General features: G+C 42.4%; 1 protein-coding gene across 1 annotated transcript; it reads right to left on the bottom strand.

Moving 5' to 3' along the window:
- Positions 1–637: 637 nt before the first annotated feature.
- depdc7a (DEP domain containing 7, paralog a) lies at positions 638–9,591 on the bottom strand. Its single transcript, XM_046031494.1, has 9 exons — positions 9,537–9,591; positions 5,934–6,396; positions 5,050–5,180; positions 4,706–4,898; positions 2,551–2,771; positions 2,321–2,463; positions 2,115–2,240; positions 1,743–1,821; positions 638–1,623 (listed from the first exon to the last, which is right to left on the bottom strand). The coding sequence occupies exons 2-9, from the start codon at positions 6,386–6,388 to the stop codon at positions 1,400–1,402; spliced, it is 1,572 nt and encodes a 523-aa protein (XP_045887450.1). The 5' UTR covers positions 6,389–6,396; positions 9,537–9,591; the 3' UTR covers positions 638–1,399.
- Between the last annotated feature and the right edge of the window lie 8,622 nt (positions 9,592–18,213).

Here is an 18,213-nt window from a genome sequence, read left to right as displayed (position 1 = left end):
ATGGATAGATCTGTTTCCCATTTTAAGAATGGGAGAGAGATTGAACTATCTGTTTTTAACAGTAACATGTATACTTTTGATAACAGTTTTGGAGGCGAGAGTTTAAGAAAGTCTGTTATCATTGGAGGTAAATCTAAGTCCATTATTTTATCCTTAAATCTAGCCTGAATTATGGATTTAAACTGTTGAAATTCCAGAAATCTATTATGGCTAATTCCATATTGTGCCACTAGATCCTGGAATGGAATAAAGTTACTGCCTTGCATTACATGCTCTAGATGTCTTATCCCTTTGTCATACCACAGTGGGGAATTTAGTGTTTTCTTATTTTGCAGGATGTCAGGATTATTCCAGATTGGGGTAACTACAATTTGTAGTTGACTGTTTTTTTATGCCACTCTATTATAAAAGCAGGTGTCTGTTTATCTGTTTTTAACAGAGAAAGCCATGTGCAAGGTTTTGTGGGGGTCAAGTCAGAATGGTCAATGAGAATGTCTCAATTTGAGACTCTCAAATCTCATTGAATATTATCAATGCTCAGTGGATAAAATATTTGACATGCCAAATGTAATTTGCTCTCGACATCCCAATATACACATTTTGTTTCTACAACAAAAAAGGGCAATGTCCATATATGAATGTTTGACAAGTCAAGTTTAATTTTATTAAGTCCGGCCAAAATATGAACACGATGTGTGTGGGTCAAACTTAGTCTGGGAATGTGGAAGCGATTTCCTCAGCTGATTTGAAAGAGTACATAAACCGTGTTTAAAATACAACCATGAAAATGCCACTAAAACGCGGCTATGGTTTTAGTTAAAAAAAACAGAAACTTGCAAACATCTGTTTTGCTGCTTTGTTGCAACCAAAACAAAAACCCAGAGGGCTGATCCTCATGAATGTCCTTGACTGTTTACTACAGCACAACATCAGACTTTTAAATTTCCAGGATCAAATTTCCGTTTTGAGGGTTCCTCTCACTGTGCATCGCATTGTATATGAGAAACCACATGAACAGACACATTTTGATTGCTAACACTGTTCCTATTGCACAAGCACATAGAATATATCCATTGAAAAGTCACATATAGACTTGTCCTTACTGGCTGCAGACACAGAACGCCAACAAGACGCACTGCAGTGTGGAAAAAAGAAGAAGAAGAACACTTGGTTCTTTTTGTCATCTGGGAAAGTAACAGTCTCACATATAGCTGACACACACATTTCATGTTAGTGTCCTGCACCAAAGAAATTGAAATAAATAAATCACATTCTTGTTCAGTAGTCTAAACTATTTACATACAAGCAAATAAAATCCACTTACACTAGTGCACATAATTTACATCACATTAGCTTTTGTCCTCTTTTTACATCGTAATGCATGTTAAACTAATAAATATCACTGTAGCAACATGTTGACAGTGGACAATCTATTTCCAAAGTACTGCACAAAAATCTCTGGGTGGCCTTTATAAAACTGTCCCATGAGGCGTCTCTTTTCTTTGCTGGAGAGTTTAGGGTTCTCATGGATCGCCCGTAGTAAGGACCAAAGTTCCTCTTTAGTGGTTTTTTGTGCATTTTCTGAATATGCCTTAGCACTCAGTCTTGTGCAGTATGCTGATCCTGCAGTAAAGAGAGAGCGGAGAAACAGAAAATGAGTAAAGGATTTGTACAAGTGGTCACACAAACGGTTAACAACAAAAAAGTAGATCGATGAATAGCGACGAGGAAAATCTGCGGACCTGTTATCATATCTGGATCCTTCCCTTTCACGATATTCATTATTCTGTCACTGACCATCTTGTGCAATGAAACGGGAATCTGGTGGAAAAGAGAGCACAATAAGACATGAGGTTTCTGTTTGTCTTGCCTTCAAGATCAAATATGAATATAATAAAAATTACGATGATTATAATTGTGTTTGTGGCTGTCTGTGATCAGACACATTTGACTTATGAATTAGTAATTAGTAATTAGTAATATCTTATGTCAGGGTCACAATCCTGCTTCTAAACAGCCAGCATTTTATCAACCCAGTGACTATGTTCTGCAGAGATGTTGATTGTTACTACCCTCTTGCAAAACTGTACACACACTAGCCAAGCGACACTCACTTTGAACAGATCACAGTGGTTGTCCATCATGAACAGAACCATCAAGTCCACCTTTCCTTTGGAGAGTCGTCTGCTGTAGACGATTGCACTTGAGAAAGACCTTTTCACCGCCATCCGGTTCTCAATCTGACAGAGAATTATTTTGAGTTAACAAAGATCCAACATACACCTGTGCAGACTCACACGAGATGCACTCGCACGCTCACCTCTTTGTGCAGTTTGACTTCCTGTGGTTTGGCTGCGACGGCCATGAATCTGAGGAGCCTGCGTAGCTCCTCCCTGCTGCGAGAGTCCTGCAGCTTCAGGCTGAGCTGCAGAGTCTCTAGAGCTTGCTCCTGCTTGCCGTTCACTGACAATAGACCACGCATGCATGCATCACAACAAAAGCCTCATCAACAACAGGATGACAAAGGGATCCGATAGCTCGTCCTCTTACCGAGTAGCTCCGAGATGCCAGAGTGAATGTCGAAAACGTGGTTGTTGAGCAGAGGTGGCTGCTGTGTGTGTCCGTAATGCTGAGCCAGGACCTCATAGAGTAGCCTCTTACACTGGAGCAGGTCGCCGGCACAACCAGACAAACCTCGACTGACCTCCACCACCAGTTCATCAGGCAGAAACTCTAGACAGTCCACTGCCCCTGACATCCACTCATCAGCCCTGAGGGAGAGGGAAGCGCGAAGATTTTAACCCTTGTGCAGTGTTCATATTTTTGTTATTCAGCCAGTGTTCGTGGGTCTGGTGGACCCGCTGCATTTTGGGGTTTTTAATTCAACACAATCAAACAATTTTATGTTAAAATACTCAACAGATGTTTACTTCATCCCAATTACAAGCAATATAAACAGCATATATGGTTAATATTTTCTCTTTACCTTTGTTAGATCACATTTAAGAATTAAAGTGCTACTCGTTTTTTTGTTTATTTTTTACTAAAATGATGATAAAAAAAAGAAAATCAATTATAATCAAGGTATGAGTGGAAAAATTCAACAAATTTACAAATGAAGCAAGGTTTTTCATAACTATTGACTTTGGTCCTGTGGCTTGTCTTCGTTTTGGAACTAGGTGATGCTCAATCTCATCCTCTTCTTCAAAGTCACTGTCTTTGAAGACTCAGAATTGTCAGAAATGTGATCTTCACATTCTGAAACCTCTTCTTGTACATCATCAAAATCTTCTGTCTCTTCCAAAATCAATTGCAAGGCCCTCTGAGCAGTTAATCTTTTGGCCATCTTGATCAGTTGTGGTAAGAAACCACACTGGTAAAGCTATATTTATTGTGTCCCGCCCCCAATTTAGAGAAAATAAATATTGGTTCCCACAAGACAGAGGGTAAAATGTGCGGGAATGTAAGAGCAGACGGTGTTGGTACTTAGATTTTGCAACAATGTTGCAACCTTGTGCGGGAACGGCAGGTGCAGAAACACAAAACTCACACTCACTCACACACACACACACACACACACACACACACACACACTGACAGGAGGAGGACAGAGTAAAGGTACACAGGACCTGGACATCCTGTGTGTAATGTAAATGTGTAGGGAGGGTGTACAGTGTGTTTTCATTGAAAATGTGTTCTGATATATATTCTTCACAGAAAATGAGCCAAGGCCAATGAGTCTGAGTTTGAAACAATAAATAATCGTATAATTTTTCTTTTGATAAAAAATGAAAACGGGTCAAACAGACCCGAACACCATACAAGTTAAACACGGCTGACAGTTTGGTCCAAGTGAAGAAACAGAGATAGAAAGATGGTCAGATTAGCAATTGACCTTCTGTGATTTAGAGATCACTCGACTGCCTCCACTGGGCATGGATTTAGTCAACACATGTAGGTTAAAACCAGGCTAAACTTAAGGTTTTTATTCATCTAGATTACATAATAAAACAATAATTTTATCATGATTATTTTCTTAAGTAGAAGTAGCAACACCCCACTATGAAAACACTCAGTTACAAGTAAAAGTCCTGTGTCAAAATGTCACTTAAGTGTAGAAGTATTAACAAAAAAATGTGTCAAAGTCCTCATCATGCAGAATACCCCCTGTCAGTGTTACATTGTTATATTATTTAATCATTATTATGGATGCGTTCAAATAAAAGTGTCACGTTCATGTTTAATGTAATGAACTAATTTTAACTGCCTCATTATACTGCTGGGTAACAATGCATGATTTGTATGTAAAACCTTTATCTCGACTATAAGAGGTAAATATAGCTTTTAAATAACTGTGGTGGTGCAAAAAGTACAATAAGCTGATATGAAATGCAGTGGAGTGTTGATAAGTATAAAGTAGCGTTAAATGGTAATGGTAAGGTACCTCAAATTTGTATTTACAGCACCAGAGTACATATACTTTTATTTTCCACCCCTGTATATAACTTTAGTTTCACCACCATTTCAATGACTAACCATCATTTAGATGGTTTAAGCCTATACATAATTTTGTGTTGAATTGTAAGCAGTTATATTGAAAAGGCACTGGTAAAGAGTCAAAACAGTAAATTAGAACTTATGGATCACATATTTGAATTAGAAAATGAACTTTTATAGAAGACTGTCAAACTGTTACAAGACTTACTGTGCTTCACTGAAGGCCTTGAGGACCTCTCGGTCTAAGTAGCTAGATGTGTACAACAGGTCAGGGTCACTGTCCATGCCGTGCAGGGGAGGCCGCGATGTGTCTCTACCCTCTAACAAGTTCTCCAACAGGGGGAGCTCTATCAGCTGCAACAGTCTGAACACCGCCTGCTGGTGCCACACCTCATCCACAACTGTGAAAACACAGAGTTGCAAGCCATTTGGGTCATAGGCAAGTTACACAGACAATCCAACATGTCGGAGTCAGCAAGCATTTGCTGCATGAAAACATGGTGCATGTTTTACGTCACTCTCCTGTGTCTCATCAGATAGGAGACAACTTACGCTGTTGTGAGAGGCCGAGGTTGATCATCTGAGGGGTGATGGTCGAGCTCAGGTTGAGGTTTCCCAGCACGTCCTCCACTGATTTGTCTGATTTCACGGGTGAGATGGTGGAGTAGCTCAGTGCCTCTTGTCTGAGGAGTCAAATAATAACAGCAATCAGTGGAAATTATTGAAAAACAAAACAGACTTATTATGGGAACAAATGTGGCACCAGGCTGCACGTTTTCTAGTACCTGTGATTCAGTCATACTTTGGGGCTGTTTTGATGGTCATTTTATATCAAACAGACAAAATAATTGCTCAATTTCTGGCATTGACCAATTTCTGATGAACATTAAATAGGATGTGTGACTTTCCTGTTGATTTACATTATTCCCATGACGACTTGACTTGGCCAATGCTATAAATAAGAAAAGCCTCATTTAAACTGTTGGAGCACATTGTTCCTCTGAAGCTTTCATCCCCCATTAGGGGCATCAAGCCTGTTCTCTGGTCCAGTCTGGAGCTGTCACTCACAAGGTGTTGAGGCTGTTAGCACAGCAGGGGTAATGCATCCTGCCTGTCTTTTTGCTACATGCTCCACGGCCTCCCTGAAATTTAATTCTAAAACTACAGGAGAATCAAATGACTCTAAAGCTTTTGATTTTACAATTTATGTTTGGATTTGAATTTAAAACACACCATCACTCGCTCGTAATGAGGGGGTTAATGGAAGTTAAGAGTATCAAGACATGACTGCTTGATACGACTTCAAGAGGTCATGCCTCACTAGTTTTCAGCGGCACCCAGTCTAAAGTTATACTGAATTTGGGATTAGCTCTGGAGGAAGGAGAACAAAGCAAATCAAAAATAAGACCTGAAGATGTTATGACACCAGTCTGTACCTTTCACGTGACGGACCATAGCTGTTCTTGTTCCGTTTCATGCTCGGTGAGTCATAGCCGCTCTCTATGGTACTAGTGGAGTGAGAATTGGCGTTGGTCAGTGATGATAAGGAGCTGGTCGTTGGGCTCAGGAACCTGTACAGACTGCAACTACTGTCCTCAAATGTGGCTCGCTTTTTTTCCTTCCCAAATACTTTAACGCCCACCGGCTCAAACACCCTCGATTCCATCAGGGCCTGACAGAGGCGGACGGCCTTGTAGCGGGGCACCGCCTCTTCACCAAAGAAACGGTTCAGGGTGATGTGTGCCAAAACCACATCCACGGCCTCTGAGCCCAGGAAGCAGTCATGGTAGGACTTCAGGTTGTGGCGCCGGCGCTTGACCTCCACGTTAGTGTGGAGATTAGAGATGATGCTTCCCCAGATGTAGGTGGCCCGGAAAGGCTTCCCAGCCATGCCTTGTTCTGATGGAAGATGAGGAGAGAGAATCAATGGATGGAAAAGGGGGAAGGTGGCAAAGACAATCAGAGGCGTATGAATGAATACTAGCTGGAAGCTACTCGCATGTGAGGATTCGCTGCTTTTTTGTGGTTTACATTGTAAATAGAAGATCTTTAGGTTTTGGACTGTGGACAAAACAAGAAATTTGATGTCATCAAACTCAGGTTCTGGGAAATTTGGAAGCCTAACACTGTGAGGAATTTTTTGTACTATTTTCTGAAATTTATAGATGAAGCTTTTAACTTTAATTAATGAGGTAAATAATCACCTGTGTAATAAATTAGGAAAATCAAAAAAAACCAAGATGAAAATAAACTTTCATACATGCAGACACTAAAACCATTACACAACTTCAACTTTCATAAACACAAGTATTAGTGGTGATCCACTTGTTATTCCATGATGGTCATTCTCAGCTTTGTCTATTGTCTGAGCCCTTTCTCAGAAACTACAGGAACAGGCTTTCTGTCTTCACCAAACACACACTTCCTACTCCTCTGTGTAATTTCACATAATCAGAATCTGAATACAAGTAACTGTGTGTAGGTGTCACAGCACATGGTCCAGGATCAATGCTTCTCATGGGGGTCGTAACCGAACCCAAATCCGCTTTTGAGGCATGTTTGTACAGTGTGTTCAAATTATTTGTTTTAACTCACTTAACAGATGATTAACACCCAAAAATCAAACACTGCAACCACCCAGTGTAGATTAAAATCAAACAGTGTCATCTTGCCTGATTTTCTTACCATACCAGACACCCGATGCAATCTTCGCCCGCTACACTCAATCACACACACACACAAGGAAACAGAGACAATGATCATATTGTGAGCCTTCTCTCACAAGAGATTTCTTGATATGTAATTTCCAATGGATGGGCTGCATTGGTACTAATATGTGCACACAAATCAGAGGAGGATTTATGCAATCAAACATAGACGTGTTCAACACTTCATCATGCAACTTCTCAACATATCTGAACATCTGCCCATCTGTGGCTGATGGAAAACGACTTGTGTCATCCACCGCAAGCCAGACCAATGAAAGAAAGCAGAGCTGAGATGTTGGCTTTCATCTCACAACAGGAAACCTTTAAAGCCCGTTGAGCAAATGTTAGGGGAGGATCTGAGAGGCTCACTGAGGCCAGAGGCCATAAATCAGGCATTGTCAGCATCAGTCAGGCTCCATGTTATGATAACACAACAAGACAAATACTATTACTGACCCATCTGTAAAACTTGACAACAAAAACACACTGGAACTGTGCAGCAGCAGCAGCAGCAGCAGCAGCAAGCAGATGTTTGGCCACTTGTTTAAAAAAAATAAATAAAAATACAACAGCTCATAAAGAGCAGGGGATCTGGATGATCTGCTGATTAATGAGATACATCTATGTCAAACGGCGTCTCCCTCTGGGGGAGAAGAAACTGTCCTGAACAGGGGATTTGCATATTGGGGGAAGAACAACTGCAGCAGTTGTTCAAGGAAGAACACTTCTCATCAGTGTGTATCCATAATAGGAATCATGGGAAATACAATAGGCTGATGATGCATTAACAAAATTTAAATATTTCTGTCATTATTTTAAGACACTCAAGTTAAAAATATATATCTTTAAAATAAACAGTCACTTATAGCGTTATAGTCACTATAAACTCAGTGTAAATGCAGACTATCACAGGAATTAGCCTATCTATTTTTTGGTAGTAATAAGAAACTGCATTATCAGAATGAAATCCTTGATTTAGGAGTTAGAGCAGGACCATCTGGAGAATCCCATCAGGGGTCCCTGGATTAAGCTACCATTCACACAATAAATCCGGATCTGATCAATATCCATTAAGGCTTGTTAAAATGGAAAAAAGAGGGGGTAGGTGTGGGTGAAAACGATGTTGTTGAAAACCCAGTTTGTCGCCAGACTTCGTCCCCATGACTCCGGTCCTCCTTATAAAGACCCAGCAGATAGACTGCGGGACGATGCAAGAGGGGACTGATCATTTCAGCCAAGGACAACAGTTCATAGTGTGTTTGCACACATCAGTGCAGGTAAATAATCGCAGAGGGAGCAGCGCAGGAAACACATGGGAATCTTCCCCTTGTAAACACGGTGTAAGAAGCTACTCCCAAACCCGAAGCTGTATGCTGTTACCACAGCTGCAGCAGTAAAGCAATAGCATTAAGTTCATTTTTAAGGACTGTTGCCTTAACCTGCACCAAGCGCAGGCCTGATGATTTCATGCAGTGAAAATGCGCTGTGGCACCATTAGACCAAAAGCAGCAGGTTGTTAATAGCCTGTGGCAGATACCTTCATTCCTCCAACATGCTGAGACTATAGTGAGATTAACTGATCAAGCCTCAGGGAATGAACGCGCTGAACCACGGTGGGCTATCGGCCCACGTGTGGATTTGAACCCTCATATCCTGTGTGACATATAGGGTATGGTAACTTATACACACAAACACACGCACGCACACGGAACCCATACCATCCTGTGTTTAAACACAAACACTGCGGGCTGCTGAGTCGCCACTGAGCATAAATGTCATAGAACAGTAGCCTATTCTTACTCACAGCTTAAAGCTGCTACAAAACATCAAACGAATTCATAAAACCTGTAAATTAACGTGCACGCATTATAAACACATTTTCATATAATAGCTTACACCTTACAATATGTTTAGAGATAGGTTTAAATTACAAAGGCGACATAAACATTGTAAAGAGCGTATAGAAACAGTGAATTTCGATTTAAAAAAACTCTACTGTTTGGCTAAGTTGAAAAAAAATGTGATTGGCATTAGACCCGTTGTTGTTAGAAATAGTTGTACAAATAGTCCCAAACACACGGTGTGTGTAAAATACATTAGGCTATAAAGCATGGAAACTTTTATTTCTACTTACATTCAGTAGTTTCAGTCAAATCCAAGTTAGCAGTAACTTAGGCGATACATGCAAATGTTATGTGAGGTTGTTTTTTTCCTTGTATTTCTTAAAACATCCCATCGTAACACAACAGCTTACAGAGCTAAATTAGACAAACTCTAAACTCTTAACATCATCTACTTTTTATGAGCTAATGGTGATTAAATTATTATTACCTGGTGTTCGGTGAATCGGTGAATAAAAATTTCCTCAGTGACTGTAAAGACAGCCATTCAGACCAAGTCCTTGGTGACGCACGCAACTAACTACAGTCAACGTCCGAAACCGTGCCCGCCCACTGCGATATATTATTCATGTCCCAATCTGGCCGGGTCCTGCCTGCCCGGGCTTTAGCATGATTATGAGGCTCCCACCGTTTCCCTGATGTTTAACAAAAGGCAATAACTCTCTTATTCCTACATTTGGGCAAGGCTTCCTGAATTGAAACTGGAAATGAAGTAAGAGGAATGGTTCAGACATAATCTACCACAAAGCTTGCCAAGAGAAAGGTTTTACCTTTACAGGTAGGCCTAATGGTTTTATTTTATCACATGAAAGCATTAGTCATTATAATGCATTTCTGAGTAGCCAAAGGCAATGTGCAGAATTGCTCATATTTCCTGCTTAAGTCCTTTATTAAACATGTTTACCAGTTTATTTTACTGGTCAAGTAAAATACTTTAAATATAAAGGAAATACTAACCATCCAGGAAGTTTTTACACAATGTTGCACTCAACAAGTCACACCCTCAAAGCCTACACAAGAGGTAAATCTGACCTGATAAAGACCTACAGTATTAAACAGTAGGTGTTAGACAGATATGGTTATTCCCAAGAAGAGAAGAAGAGGTAGTTTGAATGATTTGGGATTTAAAGGATAGAAATGCAAACACTGAGAATGGGGATGTTTTGGATGAACAGTTTTCTCTGTTCTACAGTCCAAACAGTAGTCTACTATGTCACTGGGGGACACAGCATGTGACTGCAGGTGCCTCAGGTGTCAAAGTGGCCCTGATGCTATTTCAGCTTGTCTGGGATAGTCTACATGACTCACATGAAATAATAAACAACAACAACATACAAACCCTGGAGTGAGCTGTGGAGACAGATTTCATGTACTGAGGCTCTAACCTTGTGCCTTCACAGTAAGATGACACTGTAAACCCAATGTTGGTTACTCGCTGAAAGGAAGACTGCTGTCATCATCATGAAAGATCGGTATGGTGCAACAGGCGAGGCATGTAAAAGGGGCAAACCGGTTTGATTACTGTCCAGTTTGATAATTTTACACCAGGTGAAGTGAGAACGCATGTTCACTGGTTCACTGACTTAGACACGGCAGGGAAGGAATTGTCTTCCTCCTTGTTCACATACCTGTTGAGCTGCTCTTGAGCAAGGTAGAGTGCTCTAGTGAAACTGCAGGTTGGACATGTGCGCAACTTTAAATGCGGCACTCCACCAATTTTACACTGTTCTGTTTGCTCGTCAAAAGGAGTACTACTGCATAAAAACAGTTGCTAAAGTTGCATTATGTAAATTTAGGATCCGGTGTTGGTTGTTGTAACTTTAACAAGCTGTATTAAACTCAACTTTTCTGTTGTTGTAGATGTATTTTATATTGGCACAGCCATCATGTTCAAAACAAAGAGAATCAAAGGAAACAAATAAAATCCACACCTTAAATGAATTGCAACTCTGTGCTTTCAGTTAGAGTGAGAAGCCTTTGGTTGAGGGCAAAACTGGTTTTACAACTCATCAAATGAATGCTGTTTCGTAAACGTGCCTTCAGTGCTTTAGAGTGAAAAGTGTTTTACACCAACACAGAAAATCAGATAGAGAAAAAAAGAGAGAGAGAGAGAGAGAGAGAGAGAGAGAGAGAGCACTCTGGTTAATGCAATCAGAAATTCTAGTCCACAAGGTCAAAGCAATATTTACTCTCCTGCTTCTCTCCATGTGCCCGGAAAGTCCTGCATATTTCCCTTTTTTCTCCCTTCGTACTTATCAGCCATGCAGTGTTAGTCAAATCATAGTTTGTTTACTTATGACGATGATGACAAATATCCAAAGGAATTTTCTTTTGTTGTTTTGTGCTCCACCATGACACGGAGAAATGCAAGAATCAGATCCATTGCTACAACTGTGAGATTTATGAATACAGTGGTGGATGAAGTATAGAAGTCCTGTACAGATACAATTGATAAAAATTAAAAGCACAAAAGTACCGGCTTTTCAAAATACTTAAGTATCAAAGGTAAAAGTAAGTAATTAATATAAGTATGGTTATGTTTGTCAGGGGTTGCTGACATGAAAGACAGAATTTAAAAATAAAGTAAGCAAATTTTTCTTTTTATTAAACAATTCATTGTTTGTTAAATTCTTAATAACGTGTGTGTGTGTGTGTCAGTGGTGAACGAAGTATTCAGCTCTTTTACTTAAGTAAAAGTACTAATACTGTAACGGTGGGAGACAGAACGGACCCAAACGCAACGCTGAGGGTTTGAAAAAAGAGGTTTATTGAGGAAAAAGGGGTTCGAGGAGGGGACGGGTGGAAAGAGGGGAGAGGCAGACGAGGACGCGGGGAACCGAGTAGCTGGAGGAGCGGAAGGCGCTTAGGCTGGAGGCTTGAGGGAGGCTGGCAGCCGGGGAGGAGAGGGCGCGGAGACTGGGGACCAGGCGGGGTGCAAGAGGGGAAGCCAGAGGGCGTCGTGGAGAGAGAGGAGGAGGCAGGCGAGCCCGGCTGGCCGAGCTGGGAGGCAGATGTGAACCTGGCAGGAGGAAACAGAAAGACAGGGTTAGTAAGTAACGGGGACGTGAAGCAAAGGGGAAATCTCAGAAAAAGCCAGAACGAAGCGGCGACACCAGGTCAGGAGCTGCGACAATTGAGCGAGGATGGAGTGGAAAGCCGGGGTAGAAATACTGGTCGTGATGAGGCTGATGGCTGGCAGGTGCGGTGGCTGGGGATGGAGGTTGACGAGGTGCAGGTGTGGGTAGCCAGCTGGGCTCCGGAGCAGAGAGGGAGAGAGCACACACAGAGAGAGGGCACAGGAGAAACCAGAATGTGAGGGAAAGGAGAAACAGGACACTCACCAACAGCCGGGCTGCCACCGCAACAGGGGCCCCCCCCTCAACGGACGCCTCCAGGCGGACCCCCCGGTTTGTCCGGGTGAGCTCGGTAGAAGTCGGACAGGAGGGAACGGTCCAGGATCTGACTGGCAGAGATCCAGGAGCGCTCTTCCACCAGGTACCGGTAGCCTCGGCCTCTACGTCGCACGTCTAGGAGGCAGCGTACAGTGTAAGCGGGGTGTCCGTCGATCATCCGGGGAGGGGGAGGCGCTGCCACTGGTACAGAGAGGGAGCTGGTGGAGACGGGCTTGATCCGCGAGACGTGGAAGACTGGGTGGACCTTCAGGTGAGGGGGGAGGGTCAGGCGAACTGCGGAGGGGTTGATGATGGCCTCGACGGGATAGGGGCCGATGAACCGGGGGGCGAGTTTCTTGGAAGTGGTTTGCAGGGGGAGGTCTCTGGAGGAAAGCCACACTTGTTGTCCTGGCCGGTAGGCGGGGGCTGGAGTGCGTTGACGGTCGGCCAACCGGCGATTGCGGACCGCGGTGCGCTGCAGGGCGGCCGTGGCCTCCCTCCAGATGCGGCGGCAACGGCTGAGGGGACCGCTACTTCCGCTTCCTGGGACGGGAACAGGGGGGGTTGATAGCCCAGCGAGCCCATGAAGGGGGACATACCAGTGGCAGCACAAACCTGGGAGTTATGGGCGTATTCGATCAAGGGGATCTGAGAGCTCCATGAGGGGGAGTTTCTGTACGCCACACACCTGAGTGCCACCCCCAGGTCTTGGTTGACACGCTCGGCTTGTCCGTTGGTCTGGGGGTGGTAACCTGAAGAGAGGCTGGCGGTGGCGCCAAAGGCGCGGCAGAAGGCTCTCCAGACCTGAGACGTGAACTGAGGGCCCCGGTCGGAGACGATGTCCAGCGGGATGCCATGCAGACGGAAGACATGGTTGATTTGGAGGCGGGCAGTTTCCAAGGAAGTGGGGAGTTTGGGTAGGGGGACAAAGTGGGCGGACTTAGAGAAACGGTCGACGATGGTGAGGATGACCGTGTTCCCGTTGGATTTGGGGAGACCGGTAGGAGAGGGAGAAATTGAATCTATCGAAAAATAGGGCCCACCGGGCCTGGCGGGAGTTTAGTCTTTTAGCGATCTGGATATAGGAAAGATTCTTGTGATCTGTCAGGACTAGGAAAGGGTGTTCAGCCCCCTCAAGCCAGTGCCTCCACTCCTCCAGGGCCAGCTTAATAGCCAGCAGTTCTCGGTCCCCCACGGTGTAATTTCGTTCGGTGGAGGAAAGACGGCGGGAGAAGAAGGCGCAAGGGTGAAGCTTGTTATCTTTGGGAGAGCGCTGGGAGAGGGTTGGTGAGGACGGGAGTGTCCGGGGAATGGTTTCAGGAAGTACCACAGCACTGAGACTACCCTGCTTAAAGTCACCAATGACCTTTTAATGTCTGCTGATGAAGGTATGTGCTCAGTCCTGGTACTCCTGGACCTTAGCGCTGCTTTTGACACCATTGATCACAACATCATGTTAGACAGACTGAGGCACTGGGTGGGGATCTCTGGTATGGCCCTAGAATGGTTTTCATCCTACCTGTCAAATAGGAAGTTTCGCGTGTCTGTAAACAACTATGTCTCTTCGTTCTGTCCAGTTAAATATGGTGTGCCTCAGGGGTCGGTCATAGGACCCATTTTGTTTTCCTTGTATCTGCTTCCCCTTGGACATATTATCCATAAACATGGTATTTCTTTTCATATTTATGCTGATGACACACAAATATACTTGCCCGTCAGATCCAGAGACCCTGGAATGCTGAGTTCACTTACCGACTGCCTTTGTGAAGTTAAAAAATGGATGTCAAATATTTTCCTCCAGCTGAACTCAGACAAAACAGAAATCCTGGTCATTGGGTCCCACCAGATGGCAAAACAAATACTGCCATCTGCTGGTTCCCTAGTAAATCACTTTAAGCCTGTTGCAAAGAACCTCTGTGTTTGGTTTGATAGTAATTTAAATTTCGAGCAGCACACCACAAAGCTTTTTTTTTTTTTATCAACTTAGAAATATAGCAAAAATTCGATCTATGTTAACTTTTAAGGACACCAAAACCATTTTACACGCCTTCATCTCATCACACCTGGATTATTGCAACAGCCTTTTCACTTGTTTAACCCAAAAATCTACTGATCGACTCCAGACTGTCCAGAACTCAGCTGCCAGGCTTTTAACCAGAACAAACAAATATGACCACATCACCCCTATTTTAGCTTCATTACACTGGCTCCCAGTAAGTTTTAGAATTGACTTTAAAATTTTATTGATCACTTTTAAAGCTTTTCATGGCCTCTCGCCTTGTTATGTTTCTGACCTTTTAGTCCCATACACACCAACACGTACCTTGAAATCCTCAGGCAGAGGTCTGTTGCCTGTTCCAGAGTCTCGACTGAAAACTAAAGGGGACAGAGCGTTTGCTGGCAGGGCCCGGAGGCTCTGGAACAGCCTGCCCGAGGAAATCAGGTCGGTTGAGTCAGTGAAGTCTTTTAAGTCCCCGATCTTATTTGACTTTATTCTATCCCTTTTATTTTATTCTATTTTACTTATTTTATATTTATCTTAAACGTGTATTTTAGTCTTTTCAATGTTTACTTGCTTTTATCTTGTATTGTTTTTGTATTATTGTCTTTTGGGTATTATTGTCTTTACACTTGTTAAAGCACTTTGTAACTTGTTTTTGAAAAGTGCTCTACAAAGAAAGATTATTAATAAGATTATTATTATTATTATTATTATTATTATTAATTACTGTCAACTAAGTGTAGTAAATGAGAACTCTTAAGCAGGATCCCCAAATGCCAGTGGAGGTATAAGTATTCAGATCCTTCAGTTCAGTAAGCAGTACCAATACCACAATGTAAAAATGCTCCATTGCAAGTGAAAGTACTGCATTTAAAATTCTTCTTAGGTATAAATACTCAAGTATTGGCAGCAAAATATACTTTAAAATAACAAAAGTAAAAGTACTCATTATGCATTCTAATTCTGTTGTGGCTATATATAGTATTTTACACTAGACACTGCTTTTTTGTAAGTACCACGAGCCAAAACGTTTAGGAACTTCTGTGTGGCAGGCACACATCATACAGTTTTGTTGTTTTAAACTCACCATACAGTATATTTGTTTGTAAAAGTAATAAAATATGATTAGTAATGTAACTACAACTGTTAAATAAGTGTAACAGAGTAAAATGTACAATATTTTTCCCTGAATTGAAGTGGAAAATATAGCAGCACAGGAAAACCTGCATGGCAAAACTGCCTGTTGCAACTTGGATGGTGCAATCGGGCCAGCTGCAAGATCATCAGCCATTCATTGATGCTCTCACCATTATTCCCAGAACATCTTGGAATGGTGGAGCCCCCTGCAAGTGACCCTAATATACCTAAGATCCTTCAATAGGTGTCTAAAGAAGCATACAATAGAACAACCAAGTACCTTAAAATCTTACATAAAATTACAGTGCTTGAGTAAATGTACAAAGTTATTTTCCTCCACTACCAAATGATGTTGTTCAGTTGTCAGTGTAACATGCCAGTTATCCCTGTGCAGCTGCCAGATAGAATTTCCACACACTTCTGCTATGAACCCTGCAAGTCTGTACACAAATGGTTAAAATGTTTAAAACTACACCATCCTCATGCAGTGGACTACATTAGGTTTTACTACAGGGCATTTCCAAAACCAATAGGCAGTCAGTGTTATGCAGTCTTATCCAACACACAGCCGTCCAGTTACTGTGCCCTGCTCACATTCTCACGCTGCCTCAAGGGTCCCCTCAGTCTGTCCCCCACATATAGAACAATGCAGTGCATTAAAATTCATATGCTTTTCATCTGGAGAGCAGACATTCAGTAACTGTCTCTATCAGTCGTGCCCGTGCTGGAATCCCAAGCGCTTGCCTGACTGGCCGTCCTCCGCAACTCCAAAGGACAGAGGACAGTGGCTTTCCTCACAGAGCTGTTGCTTCAGAACAGAGGCACTTTTGTTGTTTGGGGTTGCCAGTAATTTTGCATCGTGGCCGGACAGTTATATTTTATTCAACAGGCTCAAGACCCTCTCAGATGATACAAAGTCAGCCACCCATTCGCAGTGAATAGTTTTGTTATGAGAGCATGGCGGGCATCATGGCATTCCATTTTGTACAAATTCAGAATTACCAGTTAGAAAGCTCTAGAGTGCACTACAGAGTACCCCAACGTTCAGTGTTGGGGCCACTTTTGTTTATTATTTACCTCCTCCCTCTTGGCAACATCTTCTGGCACTACGGTATTCATCTTCACTGTTATGCTGATGATACACAGCTTTATGTGTCCACGAAGCCCAGTGTCACTCTCTCCTCCAGCAAGCTCACTGCCTGCTTTTGTTATACAGATCTGGATGACAAACAACTAGCTAAAATTCAACAGTAGTCACTGTACTGCTCATCGGTTCTAAATCAATACTCAAAAAGTTGAATCAGTTCGCTCCCATTGCTGAAGCCATCATACCTTCCGCCACACAAGTTAAGAGCCTTGGTGTTATCCTGGACAGTACCCTTTCTTTCTCCAGACATATGAACAGTGTATCCCGGATTGCTTCTTCCATCTGCGAAATATCTCCAGACTATGCCCTGCTTTAATGCAATACTCCACAGAAGTCTTTGTCAGCGCTTTGGTCACATCACGCATCGACTACTGCAATGCGATCCCGGCAGTCATCCCCAATAAATTTATTCACCACTCACCACAACTAATCCAGAATTCTGCAGCAGGGATCATCACATGCTCAAAATACAGGGAACATGTCACTCCACATCTGACCCAGTTCCACTGGCTCCCTGTGTCACAATGGATTTTTTTTATTTTTTATATACACTTTTATTAACAGTCACAATCTATCCCCTGCTTATGTCACAGACCTCCTTCAGACTTACACTCCATCTCGCTCCCTGCGGTCTATTACAATAAATCCACTGGCACTACCAGCCATCAACTTCAATAAAATAGGTGCCAGGGCCTTCTTTTGTGCTGCACCCAAACTTTGGACCTCTCTGCCCCTTCACATCCGAATACTAGACAGAATTCAAAACTGCTCTTAAAATCCATCTTTTTAAACTAGCTCACTATCTCTAACAGCATCTACTGCATCTTATCCTATACTGAAAAATTGATCTTTATTTTAATTGTTTATATTTTGTATTGCTGTTTTATTATTGATGCAGTTTTCTTTTTGCTGCTTGATGAATTTTGTACGTCTGTTACTGATCTTGTATGATGTAAGGTGACCTTGAGTACCATGAAAGGCGCCATTAAATAAAATGGATAATTTTTAATGTTTTTATTCTTACTACTAGTGAGTATACTATATAAGGCAAACAAGAGAGTGCAGGTCTGTGCTGCGTTGGAAAGCCAGGAATCATTTGTGGAGGCTTTTGGAGGTGTTGTGGGGTTAATGACAAAATATCTAATGGAGGATGATAATCTCACTCTCATCCACTCTTCTTCCCTCTAGCTTCAAAAGCAGCTGTCAACATATCCTGTGGAATAACACCAAGGACACATCCATCAGATCCGGTGCGATGGAGCGAATCTTATGTATCAAACAACCTTGGTACGCAGTCTAACTTCTAAAATTCAACACCAAAAGTACTTCAGAGGAATTCACTCACCTACAGATTGTACTTGAAATCTTCTGTTCAAAAATCGCTTTAATTCTGCAGTCCATCCATCCATTTCCTGATAAAGGCAGTGAA

This window comes from Micropterus dolomieu, linkage group LG19 (assembly GCF_021292245.1).
Source record: "Micropterus dolomieu isolate WLL.071019.BEF.003 ecotype Adirondacks linkage group LG19, ASM2129224v1, whole genome shotgun sequence".
In the NCBI taxonomy this organism is placed as follows: domain Eukaryota; kingdom Metazoa; phylum Chordata; class Actinopteri; order Centrarchiformes; family Centrarchidae; genus Micropterus; species Micropterus dolomieu.
The sequence above is the reverse complement of the archived record's forward strand: the minus strand, read 5'-3'. Positions and strand labels throughout refer to the sequence as shown.

Excerpts from the sequence above, each read along its gene's own strand:
- depdc7a (XM_046031494.1), bottom strand. The coding sequence starts at position 6,388 with ATGGCTGGGAAGCCTTTCCGGGCCACCTACATCTGGGGAAGCATCATC. Across the intron at positions 2,241-2,320 it reads AAGTCAAACTGCACAAAGAG|ATTGAGAACCGGATGGCGGT; the intron begins GTGAGCGTGCGA and ends ATTCTCTGTCAG. Across the intron at positions 1,822-2,114 it reads ACCACTGTGATCTGTTCAAA|ATTCCCGTTTCATTGCACAA; the intron begins GTGAGTGTCGCT and ends CTTTTCCACCAG.